At 54.4% G+C, this 19,857-nt stretch overlaps 8 protein-coding genes across 8 annotated transcripts; 2 read left to right on the top strand and 6 right to left on the bottom strand.

Annotated features, from left to right (window-relative positions):
* Nucleotides 1–151: 151 nt before the first annotated feature.
* Nucleotides 152–1,060, bottom strand: CH63R_10418 (Acetyltransferase; the record flags this gene model as incomplete). Its single annotated transcript, XM_018305392.1, has 1 exon — nucleotides 152–1,060. The coding sequence occupies one exon, from the start codon at nucleotides 1,058–1,060 to the stop codon at nucleotides 152–154; it is 909 nt and encodes a 302-aa protein (XP_018154816.1).
* Nucleotides 1,061–2,914: 1,854 nt separating this feature from the next.
* CH63R_10417 (Heavy-metal-associated domain-containing protein) lies at nucleotides 2,915–3,358 on the bottom strand (the record flags this gene model as incomplete). Its single annotated transcript, XM_018305391.1, has 2 exons — nucleotides 2,915–3,078; nucleotides 3,271–3,358. 2 exons carry the CDS (start codon nucleotides 3,356–3,358, stop codon nucleotides 2,915–2,917), a joined length of 252 nt encoding a protein of 83 aa, XP_018154815.1.
* A 1,686-nt stretch (nucleotides 3,359–5,044) lies between these two features.
* Nucleotides 5,045–7,231, bottom strand: CH63R_10416 (Nulp1-pending protein; the record flags this gene model as incomplete). The annotated part of the gene is made up of 1 exon (XM_018305390.1): nucleotides 5,045–7,231. The coding sequence occupies one exon, from the start codon at nucleotides 7,229–7,231 to the stop codon at nucleotides 5,045–5,047; it is 2,187 nt and encodes a 728-aa protein (XP_018154814.1).
* Nucleotides 7,232–8,357: 1,126 nt separating this feature from the next.
* CH63R_10415 (G2 m phase checkpoint control protein) lies at nucleotides 8,358–10,427 on the bottom strand (the record flags this gene model as incomplete). The annotated part of the gene is made up of 3 exons (XM_018305389.1): nucleotides 8,358–9,779; nucleotides 9,999–10,239; nucleotides 10,303–10,427. The coding sequence occupies 3 exons, from the start codon at nucleotides 10,425–10,427 to the stop codon at nucleotides 8,358–8,360; spliced, it is 1,788 nt and encodes a 595-aa protein (XP_018154813.1).
* A 1,264-nt stretch (nucleotides 10,428–11,691) lies between these two features.
* On the bottom strand, nucleotides 11,692–12,390 carry CH63R_10414 (G2 m phase checkpoint control protein; the record flags this gene model as incomplete). Its single annotated transcript, XM_018305388.1, has 1 exon — nucleotides 11,692–12,390. The coding sequence occupies one exon, from the start codon at nucleotides 12,388–12,390 to the stop codon at nucleotides 11,692–11,694; it is 699 nt and encodes a 232-aa protein (XP_018154812.1).
* Nucleotides 12,391–14,620: 2,230 nt separating this feature from the next.
* CH63R_10413 (3-oxo-5-alpha-steroid 4-dehydrogenase) lies at nucleotides 14,621–15,690 on the top strand (the record flags this gene model as incomplete). The annotated part of the gene is made up of 3 exons (XM_018305387.1): nucleotides 14,621–14,657; nucleotides 14,718–14,942; nucleotides 15,020–15,690. 3 exons carry the CDS (start codon nucleotides 14,621–14,623, stop codon nucleotides 15,688–15,690), a joined length of 933 nt encoding a protein of 310 aa, XP_018154811.1.
* A 307-nt stretch (nucleotides 15,691–15,997) lies between these two features.
* Nucleotides 15,998–16,897, bottom strand: CH63R_10412 (uncharacterized protein; the record flags this gene model as incomplete). The annotated part of the gene is made up of 1 exon (XM_018305386.1): nucleotides 15,998–16,897. The coding sequence occupies one exon, from the start codon at nucleotides 16,895–16,897 to the stop codon at nucleotides 15,998–16,000; it is 900 nt and encodes a 299-aa protein (XP_018154810.1).
* A 684-nt stretch (nucleotides 16,898–17,581) lies between these two features.
* CH63R_10411 (Helix-turn-helix-domain containing protein type) lies at nucleotides 17,582–18,222 on the top strand (the record flags this gene model as incomplete). Its single annotated transcript, XM_018305385.1, has 2 exons — nucleotides 17,582–17,733; nucleotides 17,823–18,222. The coding sequence occupies 2 exons, from the start codon at nucleotides 17,582–17,584 to the stop codon at nucleotides 18,220–18,222; spliced, it is 552 nt and encodes a 183-aa protein (XP_018154809.1).
* Nucleotides 18,223–19,857: the final 1,635 nt, after the last annotated feature.

The following is a 19,857-nucleotide window of genomic DNA, read 5'->3' as shown; positions in this document are numbered from 1 at the left end:
CGTTAAGTCATGAAGATCCCCAAGCCGGCCAACACGCCTGGCGTCAACCCAAGTCGAGGGCACCCCACTCCTCACCACATCCCCCTTTTTCGTCATTCTTCTTCTCCAGCACTGTTGCCCAGTCACGTATCAGTTATTCCACCGTCACACCTCAGAGAGTTGGTGTCCTCTCCCCGATATCCAACCTCAAGAACATGCCCTTGTGCTCAATGCCCTCCTCCCACCAGGTCCCCATGCCCTGGTCGACCTGGAATCCAAACTTCTCCCAGGCGCCCACGACGGCGGCCTGCGCGTGCACACACACGAGGCCTTTCCACTTGGGTACCTCCTCGGCGCTCGCGGCGCCGATCTGCTCGAGGCCCATCTCCTTGATGCTTGGGTCGAAATAGCTCGGGTGCGCCCGCAGCCATGCGAGCGCCGTCGTCACCAGCAGCCTCGCGATTCGGTGGCCCCTAAACTCCCGAACCACGGCCAGCCGGCCAAGCTTGACGTAGGGCTCCTTGCCGTCATGCAGTTCTGTCGCGCGATCCGGCGCGAAGACCTTGATCGCGGACAGCCGTCTCTCGCCGCCGACGTGCTCTGCGGCCGTCTCGGCCTGTCCGTTAACCGGGCTCGCGTTCGCGTTCGCCCTCTCGTGGGCCGCCGGCGCGAATTTGGCCCCCTCGGCGTCCAGCCCCTCTTTGAGCACGCCGTCCCAGTAGACACCGCCGTTCTTGGGGTGCGGGGCATGGGGGAAGGGCACGAGGCGGATGGTGCCGATGGGGGTGCTGCGGGTGCTACTGCGGCGGGGCTTGACGATGTTGCCGGCGGCGTCGACGACCTCCTGCTCGACGACCTTGTTGACAGATGCGTACGCAACCCAGTGACAGGCGCGGCTGTCGTCGGCGTCGAACTCGTTCTCGGCGGGCACCTTCTGCTCCTCCACGAAGACGGCCTCGCGCACCTCCATGGCGTCGCAGAACTCCTTGGGGATCGCCGCCGGCTGCTCGTCATGCGGCACGCCACGAATATAGGCATCTAGCCCGGTCGGCTCGAGGAGAGAGACGAAAGGTGTTCCCATGGTGAAGAGTAGTGGGCGTTGTGGATGATGTATTCGTTTGTTGAGACAGTACGCAATGGGGTGAAGAGTATGCGTTGTGGAAGTTCGACACTCATCCGAGTGTAGTAGAGTCCGTTTGAGGTAGGTAGGATGAAGTCGGAAAAATTCAAAGGTTCAATCGATATTCTTGACTTTGGGGGGTCATTGGGTATGAGGAATGAAAGTGCATAAATATCGAGCTGTCGAGGGCTGCAAGCCGGCGGTCTCATCACAATGCAGGGAAGCCATGAGAGGTTCGGGCAGGTACTAGTGTAGGAAGGTACTTAGTGTAAGGGTAAGGGTACGTGCTCTCCTGGACGCGGGAACGCACGGGCAGAAACAGCACGTCGTTCACAAACGTGGTGGGAAAAACGGGGAACAGGCACCGCCACCCACTTCGGGGGTCCGGTCGTCATCTGGCATGGCCGGTCGGTCGTTTGTATATCTCCTGTCTCCTGACCACCATTGCACATCCCGCGACGCATCCAGGTATTCAAAGAAGAGGGTTGACACCGCGACGGATGCCAGCCAGCCCTTCCGGCAACCCCCCCAAAAGCCGCAACATGACGTTTGTGGGCGCCCCTCCCCTGTCTCCCGGGTGGCGTTGCCAGCCCGCCGACCAACGGGTGTGTGGGTACCCCTTGGGACCGGCCCCCGGCATTTTGGACACTTTGACGTCTTTCCGGCATCCTGCATCGCTTTCAGGGTGACCCATTTCACGTGTCCTCCCGGCTCATGCTGGATCGCGCGGGTGCTATTGGACAAAGCATCAAGATCGGCGGTGAGGGATCCTACCATGTAAGTGCTCCGACGCGGCTTGGACGAAATGGCGGGCGGCGAGGACAGCAACCCCATCGCCGCTGCTCGACTGCGTGGCCATGTTGCATAGGCGGCACAGCAACGAGGGGCAGCCTAGCCGAAGCTTCTGGCAATTGCCCCTAATTCCAGACCACGCCGATCTGCAACACGTTGTGTTTATTGACGGGCACTTTGTCTCAAGGTTGATAGACCTCACAGAGTCACTGGGTACGTTACGTGCCGTTTTTCAGGCTAGAAAAGGACGCCCTGTGCCCGATTCTTATGCGACGGTCAAGCGAAGAAGTACCACTGTCGTCAATTTATTATACTGGGGTGCTCTCAAAATATGCCGCTTACATCAAGACAGAGTATCATGATACTGCCATTGACGAATACAGGCAAGATACAATCAGGTACGCAGGGGATTTCATCGGGGTCGGCTCCGACGAGCCCGGTACACAGCTCTTGGGCGCAGGGGGTCCATTACATAGCCCAGATAAGAGTGGCTGAAATCTACATCGTATACCGATACGGAATCCCGGCAGTCAAGCAACTTGCCTCAGGTCGGAGATGAGGTCCCTGGTTTGTCGTTCATAAACGGACAGCACACTGTGTTACAGTCAGACGCATTGACACTGCGAGCCAGTCAAGGCAGCCTCTGCATCGATAGTAATGTTTATTGCACAAATCACCAGAATTCGCCTCAGTACATGGATTGGTGTGCCAGGAGTGGTTTGTGGAGCATTCCCAGCTCAAGTCTTCCACATCAAGTACTCTCAAGTAAAGATGGGTGACGGCAGCCTCGCGTGCGTCTTGTTCTGTTTTCATTGACTTTTGTAAGTACGAAAAAGTGAGACCCCAGGCGTTGCGTTGTCCTCTAGGTATATTGCACACACGTCCCAAGCATGCCCTGCAGACTGGAAATTCCCCGCCCAAGAACGGATCGAACAAAGCATGTTTAATTTTCGGGGGCTCTCGTTCGTTCGACTCCTAACGCCCGGCTCGGTTCGGTTCGGTTCGACTGGTTTGGTATCGAATTTATGCGGTGACCTCGACGCTCTGCTCGACGCCGTCGGCGCTGCCAGAGTTGACCTTCTTGCCCGTCTTGGCGATGGTCTGGAGGACCTTCTCGTACGGCAGGCTCTCCTCAGCGACGACAGTGGCGGTTTGGCTCTCGAGAGAGACCTCGTAGGACTTGACACCTGCGCAAACATGTTGAGTTAATAACTGTTCTCCCCCAAGTTTTGGTATACGGTGTCCATGGAGCGTTTGGTTGTGGTCGTCCCGACTACCGTTCAGCTCCTCCTCCCTATGGCGCAGGAGCGGCAGGGTGGGTTGGCGCGGCGGAGACAGACCGACAAGGTGGGGGAAGAGGATGGGGGATTTTGACGTACCGTCAAGCTTCTTCAGGACACGGTCGACGGCACCGGAGCAGCCGCCGCAGCTCATGCTGACGTTGAACTTGTAAGTGTGCTCAGACATGTTTGGCAGTGTGTGTTGTGTGTCTTTGGAAGTCGGCGTTGAGATTGGTTTGTGTGAAGTTGGGAGAGTTGGCGTTATGGCGTTTTTGGCGGGGTAGAACAATAAAAGGCGGGGCAGCGAGCTCCAGCGTGTGTTTTTTCTACAGAGTCGAGAGCGATGTTCTGTCCCGAGGTCCCACTTAGATGGAAGGGTCCTGGTCGTTCAGCAAAGGCGAATCACGGTATTAGTCGAACGGAAAGTAGGCAGGAAAGGGGTATCTTGAATGGGAAAGCAGTGATGGAGTAAGCGGTCTGAGGAGACGAGCTCGGGAGTTGGTTATTTATCTGTCCCAAACAGACAGACACTGACACGCCCATTATTAATTCAGGTGCCCATGGGATAGGTAATCACAGCGCTCCGGCCACGGATGGCGCAAGAGCTCCTTTTCGCTAAGCCATTCAATCAAAGTAGCGCCCAATCGGCCGCCATTCCTCCGGGGGTCTCGTTTCTGAAACTTGCTCACCTGAACACCCTTCCCTGAGCTCACCTCCTGAAAACCTGGCGGAGAAGGAGACCAAGGATGGACTCGAAGGGCACGGTCAGTTAGTACATGTACCGCAGATGCGCAGGGGACACAGACCATCTTTACTAGGTAATGTAAGCAGGTAGACAGGTAAAGAGTGAAAGAGGCTGCGAGGAGCAATAATCAGGGTGCTGCTGCTTTGGCAGTTTGCAGCAGGCAGGCGGACAACGATTTAGTCATTACGGGCGTCACAGGGTGCTAGCGATTATGAAGGCGATGCTGGCGGTGCTAAAGATACAGCTAGCTGGCTTGCAATGTGCTGCTGACAAAGTTAGCTGATAAATGGGACCATTGGGTGGCAGATCACCGCTCCTATGATTGGTCGACCGAAAATGCCGATGCAAACTAAGCATCATAGGCTTGTATCGACTGCTTCTCAGCAACAACATCCGATATGGTGTAGTGGCCAACATGATGCCCTCTCATCTCTTTGAGAGGTTAGGCATAGCCCCGAGTTCGATTCTCGGTTTCGGAATACTTTTTGTCTATTTCCTTTTAATTGTCCAATGTCTTTCTTCCCCCCCCCCTCTTTCCCTCCCTTTTCCGTTTGTTTGTTCTGTGTTTCTTTTCCCTTGCTTCATTTGTCCTCAACATATCTGTACTTCTCGACGTTCCGCAAATTTCAAACTGGCCCGAGCGCCTCACATGTCCACTTTGTACCTGTCTCCTCTGGCTCTACTCTCTCACTTCCTGAATCCCCTGAAACGGACCCAGTCGTGCCGTACTGGTGAGCACATTTCATTTAGAGGCTCTTGGACGCCATGCCCTAGACAGGAGACTACCCGAACCCGAGATCAACGTCACCTCTCGCTGTACAGAGTACTTTTCCAAGCTTTAGCTGCGTTGTCTGATTTGGACCATGGTTATTGATTGCTACGTGCGGTTGAACCCGCCTGTTGCCCAGGGTCCAGGGTCTGTTTGAGCTTGCACATCTGGATGTCAGGCATTTAGTAAACGTACATTACGCATTTCGAGATCCAGGTGAAATCGCATAGTCATCAATCAGTCTTCTTGTAACTTCAGGGAGTCTGATGAATGCCCCCACGTTCACGAACGAATACCTTGAAACGGTGCAGCAACATACATATATATATATGCATGTCGTTGAAAACCCTCAGATCTATCTACTGCGGCTGGTGCCCGCCACGCTGCTGTCGTGCCTCGCCATCACCAATGTCCTCGTCAGCGTCAACCAGGCTAGGCATCTCATCGTCTCCCGCGTTCGAGTGCTCGTCGCTCTCGCCAGTCGGCTCCGCCGGCCATCCGCCAGGTATCATAGACGCTAGCATATCCGCCAGCCGCTGGACCACGCCAGCCGAGGGGAGCTGACGTCCGTCGCCCTCAAGCCCATCATCGTCCCCGTCGCTGAATGCGCCCTCCCACGCGTCCCCAAAGTCGTCTCCTTCGTCGTCATCCTCCGGGAATGCACCCATCATGGCACCCATGGCACCCGCCCCTCCCATTGCGCCCATGTCCGCGGCACCCCCGGCTCCTGCTCCCGCCCCACCTCTCGCCGCGGCTCTCTCTTGCTGTCTCCGGAGCAGGTTCATGAGCGCGCGCTCTTGAGCAAACATTCCATCTTCACCATGCTCGCCGCCTTGCCGCCAGGGCATCTGGACGCCCTGGCTCGTAAAGATGTTCTCTTCCTTTGGCGGTGGGAGAGGGTCAAAAGCGTAGTTGGGTTCCCGCGCGAGCATCGCTCTTGGAATGCCGCTTAGCAGACTTGGAGTGTCTTCCAACCAAGTCCACCTGGCTGTGCGATTGTCTGCCGGCATATCTTCCGGGAGGGCCTGGCTGGGCTTCTGCGCCATCTTGACAGCTTCCTTGAGCAGGTCAATGGCCTGCGTGTTGTTCCAGATATCCTTGGCTTGGTGGATGTAGAGATTCGTCCAGAACTCGCGCTCGTTGGTGTCAGGTCGTACACCCCACAAGGGAGGCGGCGCTTCCACGTTCAACGCCTGAAAGAGGGCACAGTAGAGCCACGGCAACCGCTCCATGCCCGCCACGGCGGCAACCTTTGCTCCGTCAGTGTCGCCCACCTGCAGCTTCGCGAGAACGAGCGTCTGCTTGAGATACGTGTCGTCTGTCTCGTCCGACACAAACTCGTGCGTGGTCATGAAATCAATGAGCCACTGCGCTTGGCGTGCGCGGATGGCCAGTGTGTGGATGAAGTACTTCATCCCGTAAGGATCGTTAGGGTTCAGGCTGAAGAGCAGCTTCGCCCACTCCAGTGCAGTCCTGTAAGTGCCCTTGCGAATCAGGCTCTTAAGGTATGTGTACCCGGCGAGCCATAGTTCGCGGTTTTCCGGGCGGCGGAAGTCGAGCCGGGCCTTGCCCTGCTCCAGCTTTTGTCTGAAGGCAGATGTCGTAGCCCGACCAAAAGTGAACAGTGCTCGCTCGCAAAGGTCCGCAGCCAGGGCCTGGTTTTGGTCCTGGATGGCGACCTTGCTAACCTGGAGCAAGGTCGAGACGTGGTAGGGGAAGCGCATCAGAAGCTGAACCATCTGCATGGGGTCGCCGAGCTGGACGCAGCTGAAGAACATGATCTGGACGTTGTCGTAGGTCTGCTCGTGCACGAAAGCAAACTCGGTAAGGCCATCCGAGCCTTTTCGGATCTCCTTCATGACCAGCCCCGCCGCAGTAGCGCGTGGCCACGTGTCTTTGCCTTGGATGAAGACGTTGCGTCGCAGCGATATCTCGGGGAGTTTCTTACGCGGGTCCCCTCGAAGTGCCGTCTCCAGGTCGACGTGTTGATTAGGGCCCCTTTGAGCCCGGCGCGCAGCCTCCAGCTCGGCCCGTTCTTCCTCTTGAGCAGCCTGAATGGCATCCTTTCCAAACAGAGCGCGCATCTCGTTGATCGCCCGGAGGTATTGGGTGTTGATTTGGAGGAGTTCGTCGACGTCGCGGCTTCGTTGCGCGAGGTTGTCGGAGGCGGCCGAGCCGGCATTGCGCGCAATGCTGAGCTCCTTAAGGGCCCGATCAATCTCATCTTCCTTGTCCTCGGTGTTCTTTGCGGATTCGTCCAGCTTCGCAGCCTTCTTCGCCTTCTTCTTTTTCTTGTTCTTCTTCTTCGCAGGCTGAGGCGCTATCTCAGGTTCGGATTCTGGTAGGGCTGCATCTTGCGCGTCGTCCGATTCTTCGTCATCGTTGTTGTCGTCAGCACCACTTAACGCTGCGAATAGACTCTGTCGAGGTTTCATGGGTACAGGTTCGGGCTCGTCGTCGCTGGACTCCTCTGCGGCCGATTTGGCCTCTTGAAGCTTCTCTAGCTCCCTCTGTTTTTGCAGCTTACGGAGCTGGCGGCTAGACATGGTGAAGTGTGTCGGTTCCAAACCACTGTGAAATCAATCCGGTGGGAATATTTCCGGAGCGTGAAGAAGAATCCGCAGAGTGGTTTTTTTTTCTTCTCCTTTTTCGTTGCTGGAATTTAAGTGCCTTGTCAGTGGGAAGTCGGCAGTGATGCGTCACGCCGGAAAGATGCCGGCATGACGTGTGGCGGGGTTTGGCGGGGCAGGTATTTCACAGCTCTCAATCCTCAACCCACATAACCTTTCATCAAAGCCTTTGCAGCTAAGCTAGGTGCTCAGCACAGCAGCAGCAAATTCACACACAAGTCCGTCACTGATAAAGGGGCCTTCCTTCTTGATGTAAAGAAGTGAGGGTATTTCAGGTCTATTGCGATTTCCTTGAGTCCACATAGCTATGCATCATACACTCACTTAGTTCACTTCAGCTTAGGGACACAAATGCTCATATGGTGGCTGGCGAAGATGTATTGGTCTGCAGGCAAGAACTCAACATTGTTCTTGTCCTTTTCACCTGGTTTTGGGATTCTTCCACCGCCACCACCACCAAAAAAAAAAAAAAACCTCCTTTCTCGTTTCCTCATTTCGTTTGGCATGGATGAATTCACGCTCCTCATTGCATCCATCCCTCCTGTCAACTGCAAGGCAATGACCATTTCTCTGCCGTCAAGTCGTGTTGCTCTGGTCTGTCTACCCAGTCCAACAAGTAAGCAAGAACTCAATGCTTGCTACCCATGCCTGAAATCCATGTGTTGTCACTGAGCAACCATGAGACCACAGCTCCCATTGCTTGTGGCCCATCACTGCCAAACTCCTTACGATCCCATGCGTGTCAAAATAGCAATCCCCATGATTCCTGCCCTTCTGGCCAAACCAACTCGAGGGGCTTTTCAGCCCAATGTTCCGTCCGTCGTCAATGGAATCCGAGAAAATCGAGAGTCGAGGGAGTGATAATACATCATACAAAGTCTTGCCTGAAAGTGTTTCCTTTCAGAGACGCGTCCCCAGTGAAAAGTGTTGAGTTGGATCCATCAAGATCCTGAGCCTTTGGGTAACCCAGATTATGAAATCTCATCCCAGAGTCGCTTGCGGCAGCGACACTGACCAAGGAGGCTCGATGTGCAGTGTGGCTCTAATTTGCGGCCGGGGACGCGGCGGCGCCTTGGCCACCGCGGCCTCGGAATCCGCCGCCTCGTCCGCCGCGACCACCATAGCCTCCTCGACCTCGGCCGCGACCTCTGCCTCGGTAACCCCGGTAGCCGCCATCGACACTGCCTTGACCGAAGGTCTCCATGTTCTTGCGCTGCTCTTCGCCACGCCATTCGCGACCACCAGGCTTCTGGCCGTTATTGTCTGCACGGTCCTTGGCTTCACTCGAGATGTTGTCAAAGAACGACCGCGTCTTGTTGTAGGCGACGGGGGGGTTTGCGCCAGTCACTTCGGGAACAGGGGTTTCGACGACAGGACCGTTGTTGGGAGTCTCGCCCAAAGGCGAGCCTGCGATAGCTTCCTTGACCAAGTCGTCCTTGTTGAACTTCGCGTTGGCCTGGGCGAAATCAAAGTCCGCGTCAGGGACGTCAACCTTGGTCTGACCTTGTCTACCGCCACGGCCTCGGCCACGACCACCTCCGGGCTGAGTGGTCCGGGCAGCGTTAACCCTCATCTCGTTGACCTTCTTTGTCAAGTTGTCCATCGCGTTGCCGTTGCCCTGGGGCGCAGTAGGAACAGTCGCGTTGCCGGCGTTCATATTAGCCATGGCCAGAGCAACGGCTGCCTTCGCGGCCTCAGTCGCATCCCGTACACTGGCAGCAGTCGGGCCGGCGGCAGACTTGGGCACGGCTTGGGTGGCGTTACTGTCATTGATGGGAACGGGGAATGCCTTGGGCATCGATCCAGCCAGAGGAACGGCCGGTTGAACACGAGCAGCGATCTTCGGACCCGTGGGTACAGGAAGCTCGACAGGCTTCGAGGGGCCGGTTGTGTTCAAGGAAGCGGCGGTGGCTTTGACTTCTGCAGCAGAAGGCTTCGACTCGACAGGAGGCGTCGGTGCAGGTGCTTGCTGGAAGCCAGGAGGGGGAGCTGGCTTGGGCTCGCTCTGAGCGCCCTGGGCGGCCGGGGTGGCAGGCTTCTGCTTGTCACCAGCAGGGCCAACCGGCGGAGGCTTCACATCTTGGGGACCGGGGGTGCCGCGGTTCTCCGGAGCCTGGCCGGGTGCACCACCGGGGCCCAGAGGTCCAGGGGGGCCAGGAGGCCCACGAGGTCCTGGAGGGTAGTTGTTGTAGTTGTTCCACTGATCGGGGCCAGGAGGAAAGCCTTGGCCAGGAGGACCGGGGGGGAACCATCCGGGAGGAGGAGGGTACGGCATGCCACCCATTCCAGCACCAGGAGGGCCACCAGGACCACCAGGACCACCAGGACCACCAGGACCGCCGCGGCCAGGAGCAGGGCCCCACGGACCCGGAGGAGGGTAGAAGTTGTTCTGGAAGGGAGGCTGGCCGAAGCCAGGTGCCGGAGGCGGCTGATTGTTGGGTCCCTGACCAGGACGAGGGCGGGCCTATATTGTGCGACATGATTAGCCATGTTCCGGTCCAACGTGTCCACTGATCTTCAAGAAAATTTGAAGCCTCGATTCAGAAGGAAGGCAACGGAAAATTTCGACATCGTGTAAGTTGCGCTTTTCCGACAAAGACGATAAATTTTACATCCGCAGTATTTCATCATGGTAGGCATTGATAAGAAGTGGTGGTGTGGGTAGAGGAATGACGGCACTCACGTTGACGATGGCCGGGTCCTCGGGCATCGCAGGAGGCTTGTTCTCCTTGATGCCCGGGTGGTCCTCGATCCTCAGGTCCTTGACATCGCTGCCGCGGAAGATGATGTAGTCGTAAACCTGGTCGGAGGGTGCTATCTCTTCTTCGGGTCTGTTCCTTCGACCTTCTGTACCGAAAGAGCGAACATTCTCGAGTGAGACGGTCGACTCGTCAGAGTTGATCTCGTGGAGAACGCCGACATATCTAGGAGGCGATGAGATGAGCAAGGGGACTGGGGGAGCAACCAAGAGTCCTCCAAGTCCTTACCGAATGTCGCTCTTGGAGATGAGAGAGATGCGGGATCTATATAGGTCTGTGGTCAGCAAGGATGTTCGAGCGAGATTGCGCAGAGAGGGTCCATCCAGGTCTTCGTACCCTAAGAATTCTGACATCTCGAATGGGGGGGGCTGCGTAAAACACGCAACCAAGCTGAGTTTTTTGCGACTGTTGGAAGAATGAAAAGAAAGAAAGTCAGGTCCAAGCCGCAGACCAATGCGCTCCAGGAGAAAAGTAAATACAATGCCGGGTTGGAGGACACAGGAGAGAAATATGATGGAATCGGGGTGGTTGGGCGACGCGGTGGTGAGGAGAGAGGAGAGGGAGCACACGTAAGGTATTTGTGTGGAGGAAAGGTTTAACAATGGGGGCCCTGGATGGTGGAGGTGGAAGGACAGCAACAGGAAAGCGAAAGGCTGAAATGCCCCACTCCCAGGCTGCATTTGGCTGGAGCCCTCCACCTTTTTCTCGTTCATTTGGCCTGCCTACCTAGGTGAGCTTGGGTGGCTAAACCTCGGCTGGAACAAGGGTGCGCCTTCTGAGCTTGTCACGCACGACTCACACACGCAACACAACAGAGGACAGAGCTTCTCTTCTTTCCAGCGCCAGCACGTTTAGGCAAGCGCTACATCAACACACACAAGCTGAGAATCTTTCTGTATGGTCCAAACCACCTTCACTCTCACTGCCGCCTTTGTTGAACTGGGCAAAGTGAAAAGCAGAGCAATCATCATCCCCTTTTGTTTCTACCACTGGCAGCTTACCTCTACTTGTGTAAAGCTGGGCTCTTTGGGTTGTGCATTGTCCTGCTAGGCGATTTTCCAGGTGTTACCATACGGTCTCCCACTAACAAGTTGCTACGCTTTTATAAACATCTGGTTTTATTTTTATTCTTATTTTTCAGGGACGGGGGGAGAGTGCATCTCTGCACAACCACATTTGAGAGAGCATTCCATGAGTACTTCCTGCCATTGGGCTGCAAGTAACTTTACTTTGTTGCCTCTCCAACCTCTTGCCTAACCTCTCCCAAGTTTCCTGAGAGACTGTCTATCCTGTGTCCCTCCCTTGCTCGCTCTGGAGTATGCCGGCTTGTGGCATAGTGAAGTAATCTGAATATCCTACTCGTCCAAGCCGTTCAGCTGACCAGAAGCCATACTACCTCTGCAGTTGATGAATAATAAACCCCTTGAATGTTATCCCATATCCCTTCCGTGGACACAAAGGGCCTTGCTGAGACGAAGAACCAGACGCCCAACTTCCCGCCTTTCCAATGTTGGCTTGCAAGTGCTCGTCTCGGGTCTTGATCCAAGATTCAACACCTCATAAGGTTGTCTCCTTCGCCATCTCCTCCTTTTTGCCGACGCTTTCCTCAAATAGTCATCACTTCCTCTCTTGCTCCACGTCGCACTTCTTTTCCTTGTTCCCATCTCCTTCTTGAGTCGTGGCCATGTCATCTTTCTCATCCAGCACTATTTCGTCGATTATTTCGCGGGTCCAAACGGGGAGACACTCGACGTCGACATCGCAAGTAATACTTGTATCAAGCTCTAGCAAAGACTGCGGCGGAGAAAGACTGAGCCTGTCCAGCTTGATGACCTTTTGACGGTAGTCCACCGTGTCTCTTTCGTCATTTGCGCAATCGCCTTCAATCACTCGTACCGGTTCTCGGGTATGATTCTGCCTAGGGAGAGGTAGGAATCGGCCTGTATCGTCCGGTCCGATTCGGCGGCCAGCTTCCTTAAAAGCTGACAGTGGCGGCCATTCGACGCGCTCGCTGTGTGGTACCGTGTCCATTCTCGTGTAATGCGCGTTCCAGCACAAATCTGCGCCAAACAACGGAGATAGCTTGTCCGAGGTAAGACTGTGGTGTAAGGTGGCCTCGGGTCTGGGTGACTGAGTAGGATCATGCTCTTCCTCCGTCTTGGGATGACGCTGTTGCTCATCAGCCCTCTGTTGCTGTCTCTTCTGTAGAGCGAGACCGCGTTGCACGTTATGCATTCTGGTGGTCAGGTATTCGTTGAAATCCTTTGGGGCCGCTGGCGATTGATCGATACCAAGATGTCTCATTTCGGCCGACATCTTTCTGAAGGATTCACGAGCTCGTGCCTGGTCGCTTTGCCAAGTCAGTGACTGGGACCATGAGGCAGACTCGGCCGGTCTTGTCAACTGTTGCGAGCCTTGCGTTGGGATTAGTCTTAGTACTTGTTTTCGCTGCGCTGCCGGGCCAGTCGGTGCATTCAGAGGGGGTCTATTGTCTCCGGTGCCAAGGTTGCCGGGGATGTGACCAGGTTGGTTATGTCGCTTCCGATCTGCTGCGGGGCCTGTCGGTACACCAGGTGGTAGATATCTTGATGAAGGCTGACCTTGGTTATGGCAAACATCTGTGTAGCCGTCGAAGCCGGACTGTGACCTTGCTGCCGAGGGGTCGGCTGTGGTCGATGTGGACGATGGGGGCGTTGGGGCGTCGCTTCCATGGCGCTGCAGTGCCCAGTAGGGCCGTTGTTGCAGGCCCAACATCTGAGTATCGGAAGGTATGATGCCGGTAGCATTCGATGGCGGTTTTATCAATCCGAAATGGCGAGTGCGTCCTGGGACGGATTCGGTGGTAATGTCCTTGCTAAGAAAATCGGAAAACAGAGAAGGGCTGGTCTTGGCTGGGCGAGGGCTATGCTGTATGCCAACCATATTTTCTGCTAAGGATGGTAACGAATCGAGGAGCGGCTTGTTGCCTCCAACCTTGGTAAGATAGGAGTAACCATGTGGTTGTGCTGGTAGGATGGAGTGGTTGGAAGATGTGCACTCCCTTGGCCCACGCAGGTGGTGATGGAAAGCCTCCTCTTGCACCGAGTGATTCAGTGGGACAACGAAGGAAAACGATGATGGTGAGGAAATGGAGGAAGGCGACGGGGTGAAAGCCAGTGGCGACCGAGGCAGGTACTTCTTCAAGGCACTCCTCGCCAGTGGCAGCCTTGCTTTGCGGATAGAAAAAAGCATAAGCTTTCGAGGTAGCCTTGCACTTACAAAAGGTTGAACCGCAGTGCAGAAGAATGTCGATTGGTAGGTGGAAGCCAATCTACCCAATCTTCTTTTTGGCTGCAATTCGAAATGCTGAAGATTTGGCTAAATGGTTCCAGCAACTGCGTATTGTTGTCATCAAGAAAATTCAAGGGAGGTCAAAAGAATGTCTGGATGGCTCGCGAAGAATAGGTAACTAAGTCTAGGAGAATCGGAGAAAGACAGATCTTCTCTAGGGTTCGAAAACACATCCCTGAACAAAGACAGTTGCTTGTTTATTCGGATGAGAATTATGGGAACCAAGAACGAGAGAACGAAGCTTGTTCTAGAGTGTCAGGACGGCGCTCTGGTGACTTCTCGAAGCCGTGAGATCATTTGATAATTTCCACAGATGCTTGGGACACGAAAGTGTCTCTGAATTCAAACAAAATACGCAAATTTGGCCATAGGAGATTTTGAAAAGTCCAAACATTGTGTTGCGAGTTCCTTATTACTCAATGCCACAAAAGTTGCCTTCTCACTGCTTGTCAGGACTTTGCTGTTAATTATGTTGGAAGTGGTCCAGGTATTGAATATGAAATACTTGGTATTTCTGAATTGTTGGTGCTGTAACCTCAAGTGACCTGACGAGCCAGCACTGGCTGACAGTTTAGAGACAGCAAACCCTCACTGCCTACAACTGACCAAGAGACATGTCCACACAGCCCAGAGTATTTTTCTCAACCTCTTTCACAAGTATGGAATTGTTTAAAGCCCTGGTCACATGAATCGAAGTACTCCAGGCAACAGCAACCTTGGAGTCCATGTCATGTGCGCTGCCCACGTACCGTATGACCTGGAACCCTTCTGGCAGTCTCAAGGTGGGGACTAGAAATCAAACTCGCGAAAGACTCTGAACACTTTAAAATACGGTGAAATCAGATCTTTACGGTTGAAGAAACAATTCCAAGAGATATGGGACCGTCGACGTCGTGGTTCTCGATGAGACTGATGAGAGATGATGTTAGTCGCCTGAGCTGGATAAGGGACTCAACACAGATTAATGCATAAAAGAGAGAATATGCATCTATGAATCGTCAATATGCCAATGCGTGTCAGACCCCACATTGTCCGAGGCACAGCCAGCGGCCGTGCAGTAGCTTCTCAACAACATTTCCAAAACCCAGCACGTTAAAGCCCTTCCGTCAAGCTCCTTGGAAACGGCCAAGTACGACCCAACCCGCCCCTTCACCAACGCAGCTCGACTTTTACACCGGACACTCAAGTTGGACTTGGTACAGGCAATCAAGCGAGAATGGCCGCCAAAATCACGCTCAAGCTGAGCAACCGCTGTAAGCAACCATTGGCAGTTACAGATTCTGGGGGAAGTCTACTTACACACGTGCCAACAGCGCCGAAGCAGCCGATAAAGAAGCTTCCTGAGACCATCGAGGTCCCCGCCGATGCTACCGTCGAAGAGGTCAAGCATATCGTCGCCCGTAAGGCTGGCTTCAGCGACTTCAACCGCGTCGGTCTGTTCGACCCCTCGACCCAGAAGACGCTGAAGAACCGCAAGGCACAGATCAGCTCTGAGCCGGCCGTCATGTCCGCTGGCCACGTGCTGGTCAAGGACCTCGGTGCGTTGTAACCCCCTAAGACCTGAATGGCCGCCATTCGATAAGGAGGAAAGCTCCCGACTAACACCACAATGCAGGTCCCCAACTGGCATGGAGCACCGTCTTCGTGATCGAGTACCTCGGTCCCATCCTCATCCACCTCGCCGTCGTCAGCCTACGCCCCTACATTTACTCGGGTCCCGGTGCTACAAAGGCCCTCTCACCGACCCAGCTCCTTACTCTCGCCATGTTCCTCGGTCACTTCCTCAAGCGCGAGTATGAGACGCTCTTCGTGCACAAGTTCTCGGCCAACACGATGCCTCTGCGCAACATCTTCAAGAACTCCTTCTTTTATTGGGCCTTTGCCGGTCTCCTCAGCGCCTGGCACGTCTACTCCCCCAGCTCGCCCACGGCCCTCGCCCGCAACGACGCCGTTGATGTTCTCGGTACCATCATCTTTCTTTTCGGCGAGGCGTCCAACGCCATTGTTCACCTCAACCTCGCTAGCCTGCGCTCCCACGGCGGCACGGAACGCCAGATTCCCCGCGGATACGGCTTTTCTCTCGTCACATGCCCCAACTATATGTTCGAGATTATCTCATGGATCGGCGTCATCATCACGAGCCGTAGCTGGGCCGTGGCCGTTTTCATCGCTATCGGCGCCGCTCAGATGGCCCAGTGGGCCAAGGGTAAGGAACGCGCCTACCGCAAGGAGTTCCCCGAGACGTACAAGAAGAAGAAGTTTGTTCTGCTGCCCGGTATCTTCTAGATGCGCTCGCGCAGACAGAGCACTTCACTCACTTTAGACTGGACTGAACTGGTTTACACCTGGGGCTTAATCGTTCGGGTTGCTTAATGCTCACGAGGGATATCTTGGCGAATGGGGTCGTGGAAAATGTGTTGAGGAAAACTTGGAAGGTCTTCAGTACGGAAAGGCGTAATAAGAGAAGGATCAAAAGCCCAAAGCATAGCAATCATTGTCGCTGCGCAAGTCCAATCTCAGTCGTGAAATGTCGTCATTGTCGTCCAGTCGTTAAGAGGTATCGTATGGTGTCTTGGCGTCAGTTGTTCGTGATTCACAAGGTCGAAATCGACGTCGTCTCGGACCCTTTCGTCCGGCCCCCCTCCGTGCCGTTGACCGACTCAGCCTCGGTCAAACTCTGGCTCTCTAAGCAGTCCTCATGGCCCCCATCAACCTCCATCGACCCGGCATCAACCCCATCCTGACCCAACTTCATCTTCCCTTTTTTCGGCCCCTTACTACCATCATTCCCCATTCGTACATCCCCCTCTCCATCACCAGCCTCGCTCCCACTCCAGCTCCCGCTCCCGCTCCAGCTCCCGCTCCCACAGCTCTCACACTCGCTCCCGCAGCTCCCCTCCCGCACCAACCGAAGCGTCTCCTCAAGCACCAGGAAGTCCCTTTCCAGTACCTCGGCCCAGTTCTGCACGTTACCCAGCTCCTTGACCCGCCGTGCCGCGTCCCCAGCGAACCGCGCCAGCTTGTCATTCTCTTTACGCAACGCGTCTGTGGCCCTGACGACGTCCCTCTCCTGCTTGTCCAGCGCCGCGGCGTTGGAGTGCAGCATGCGGGCACGCGTCTGCAGCTCGCCGTCGAGCATGTTCCCGATGGATGCGACGACGGCCGCTCGCGCTTCCGAAATGTTGCGCTCCTGGTCCTCGCTGGGGAGGGTCTGGTGTAGTGGGGGTGGTGAGGCCGATGGTGCGAGGGCGGTTGAGGCATGCTGCGCTATGTTGTGGACCAGTTGCTGCTGCTGCGGCGGCGGCGGCCCCGAGATGGATGTGTTGGAGGACTGAGAGTGCTGCCCGCGCGCCGCGCTCGACACGCTGAGATGCTGGGACGCGGACGCGGATGCGGACGACGACGACGACGACGTCGTCGTCGTCATGATTGACGGCGGTGCAGGCGGGAGAATCCTCCCCGCCGATGGGGACGAGGACTGCGCGGCAAACATGATGCTGGTCGCTGCTTTGAGCACCCGTGGTGGTGTCGAGGGCGGACTGCGGTGTGTGGATGGATAAAACGAGGTTTGAATGCAAGCCGTAAGCTGACAGGGTCCATGGAGTTTTGTCAGGGTGGCGGGGGTAATGGTTCATTGGGATACGACCCTAACTAAGGAGATCACAATCCTGTCTCGATCGGGTAAGTCGTGGTGACGACGAATTAGAGAACGCAAAGGGAACGACTAATTCTCCCCGCATGAAAATGGCGGGGTAGCGGGGCCGGCCGGTCCCGGGATGGCTTCGAGGCGTTGTTCATCATACACTGCCGTTTCCGCGGTGCATCCGGTATCCTATCCCCGCCGGGCAAAATGGATGGAATGGGTTGTTGTATGATCTCCACTAATTTCAACGCCGGTACCAATGCGGTTCAAGATAGCGTCCTTCCCTCTGTCTTCCCTCACGTCAGCACTTGGAATGTTCATCCTGGAACCCCGTTTAATGTCTGAAGGCGTTTGTCGTAGGTCGAGGAGCAACAGTGCAAAGCTGGTGGGGACTGACATGAACGAATGCCGCAATGGCCGCTATCATGCAAACGGGAATCGGTATAAATAATGGTCATTCTGTCTGTCTCTCGGGACTGTCCACACTTCTGTCTTCCTCTCAAGACATCTATCTCTCTGACAACATCCGTCAAAATGGTCTCCCTCTACAACGCCTCCATTCCCATGATGATCAAGTACTTGGGCAACCTCAAAGTCATTCTCAAAATGGCCGAGAAACACTGCATTGCTAAGAACATTAACCCTGAAGAGATGATCAAATTTAGACTCATCGAAGACATGCGCAGGTATGCTTCTCACTCGCCCCCCCCCCCCTTTGATCTTATTTCCTATCAAGGATATTAGTACATGATATAACCCGACTAACAGTACCAAGCCTTGACTATCAAGTCCAATCCGTCTCTAATACGGCAAAATTCCTCGCCACTCGCCTCGCCCTGCAAGAAGACACCTACTTCCCCGACACCGAGACCACCTTCCCTCAGCTCGAAGCCCGCGTTGACGCCACGATCTCCATCCTGTCCGAAATCGACCCTTCTTCCTTGGACGGCAAGGAAGATGTGGAGGTACTTATGGAGACCAAGTCCCTCGGCACCTATCGCTTCACAGGCTACTCGTACGTCGTCCAGTACGCCTGCCCTAATTTCCACTTCCACCTCGGCTCCGCGTACTGTATCCTGCGCCATTTGGGAGTGCCGCTCACAGCGTTTGATTACCTCGACACCCAACGCGATCTTTTTGTCAAGGTTGAAGCTCCTGCTTCGTCTGCTTCTTGAGGTCTGGGTCTGGCAGACATCCACGAAACTTTCCGGGGAAAGGTGGTGTTGGAACTTCATTCCAGGCCCCTCTCAACCTTGAGAAACAAACACATGGTACCTTCCAACTGTCGTTTTGAAAGCATGTACCTGAAAAAAAAGTTGTCCCCAGAAACGTATAGCCATAATTTGTATGTCAGAAAACAAAATCCTCGTCCAATATTTCGAGCAACATGAGCGCAGACGCCACCAACAGGATGACCGGATAAACGATCTGACCATCGGCTTAAAAGTGGCTACAGCACTGTAACGCGTCAGGTCACGCAATTTGAAGGCCATGCATGATATCACATAATTTGCCGGAAGCATACTTGTCTTGTTAAAACACTTTTGGTTGTGTGTGCCAATTGGGAACTCCTAGCCTAGTAGGTCAACCGGGCGGTTGTCACAAGCAAGCCAAAGCTTAAGCACCCTCCAGCATCGTCTATGGTGAACGCCGGCTACGTCTTCGAAGCTTAAGAGTCTTCGTAGGAGTGTCACAACCTGACCTCGCTTGCACTTACTTTACCGAAAAAGCCCGCTAAAGGTTAGCGACATGCTCAAGTGACAGCAGCAACGACCATGAAGGCACCACAACTTGAAGCAATGGATATGTGGAACAAACCAGAGGGGTTGATGATGCTTAGGGAGGCGGAATGAGACTGTTGCAGCAATCTGCAGCGGCACAAGGACACTCAAACTTTGTGCTTTTATGATGCGGGCGTGGTAAACAGTTGCACCGAAGCATTGCGGCCACGAGCTCGCTGTTGTCAAGGAGCTGCTGGATATCGGCAGCGTCAAGTCTCATGGTGGTGCGGCCCACCATTTGAAGCTCTTGGCCCATTCGATTACAACAGATTTGAATGGAGGCTAAGCCCTGTGAGGCAATGCTTGGCCTTTAGCTTGAGTTCTGCTTCCAGTCTAGAAACATGACCTGGGATTAGTTTGAGGCACCCTGCTTGATTTAAGTATATGTGACTGATAAACAGTACCAAAACCAGTCATCCCCCAGCTGTTTTTTATCTCTAGCTGTCGTATAGGGCGATGTCTATCACAGTTATGTAAACATGGTCTACAAATGACGAAGGAGCAGAATCTTACATAACTTTCTGCCTGAACTGCACCAAGCAGTGGCTGCTTGTTGTGACAGCATCATAGATGCATAGAGCCTTAAGCAAAACAAAGAAGGAAACAGACAACAAATGCCCAGTAAATCTTACCAGCTACCTACTGCTTGCTTCAAGAGCAACCCATTTGCTTGTGTAGTGTGTAGCATGCTTTGCTTATTGCTTTCTACTATGTATCAGTATCAGATCAGGTGAGATATTTTTGAGGGCCACAGCTAAAAAGGCTGTGCTCAAGCTATGTCATATTCACATGCCTTCACTACGTAACAATGCCCATAATAACAGGAAAAACATCACACTGTCTGTGATATTTGCCCATTTGCTGAAGGAGAAAACCTAGTGTACAGTCAACTGTAACGGTGAATGCGTAAGCATAGCACATGAACTCGTTGTGGCATATTCACCAAACCTGCCGCATCTTGCCACGTCTGGTATGCATGGAAACAGCATCAGCTTGGCTTCTCTTCGTGAGTATAACATTACATGCGTT

Source organism: Colletotrichum higginsianum (assembly GCF_001672515.1).
Source record: "Colletotrichum higginsianum IMI 349063 chromosome 7 map unlocalized unitig_7, whole genome shotgun sequence".
Taxonomy (NCBI): Eukaryota; Fungi; Ascomycota; class Sordariomycetes; order Glomerellales; family Glomerellaceae; genus Colletotrichum; species Colletotrichum higginsianum.
Note: the sequence above shows the minus strand (reverse complement) of the source record. Positions and strands in the feature narration are given on the sequence as shown.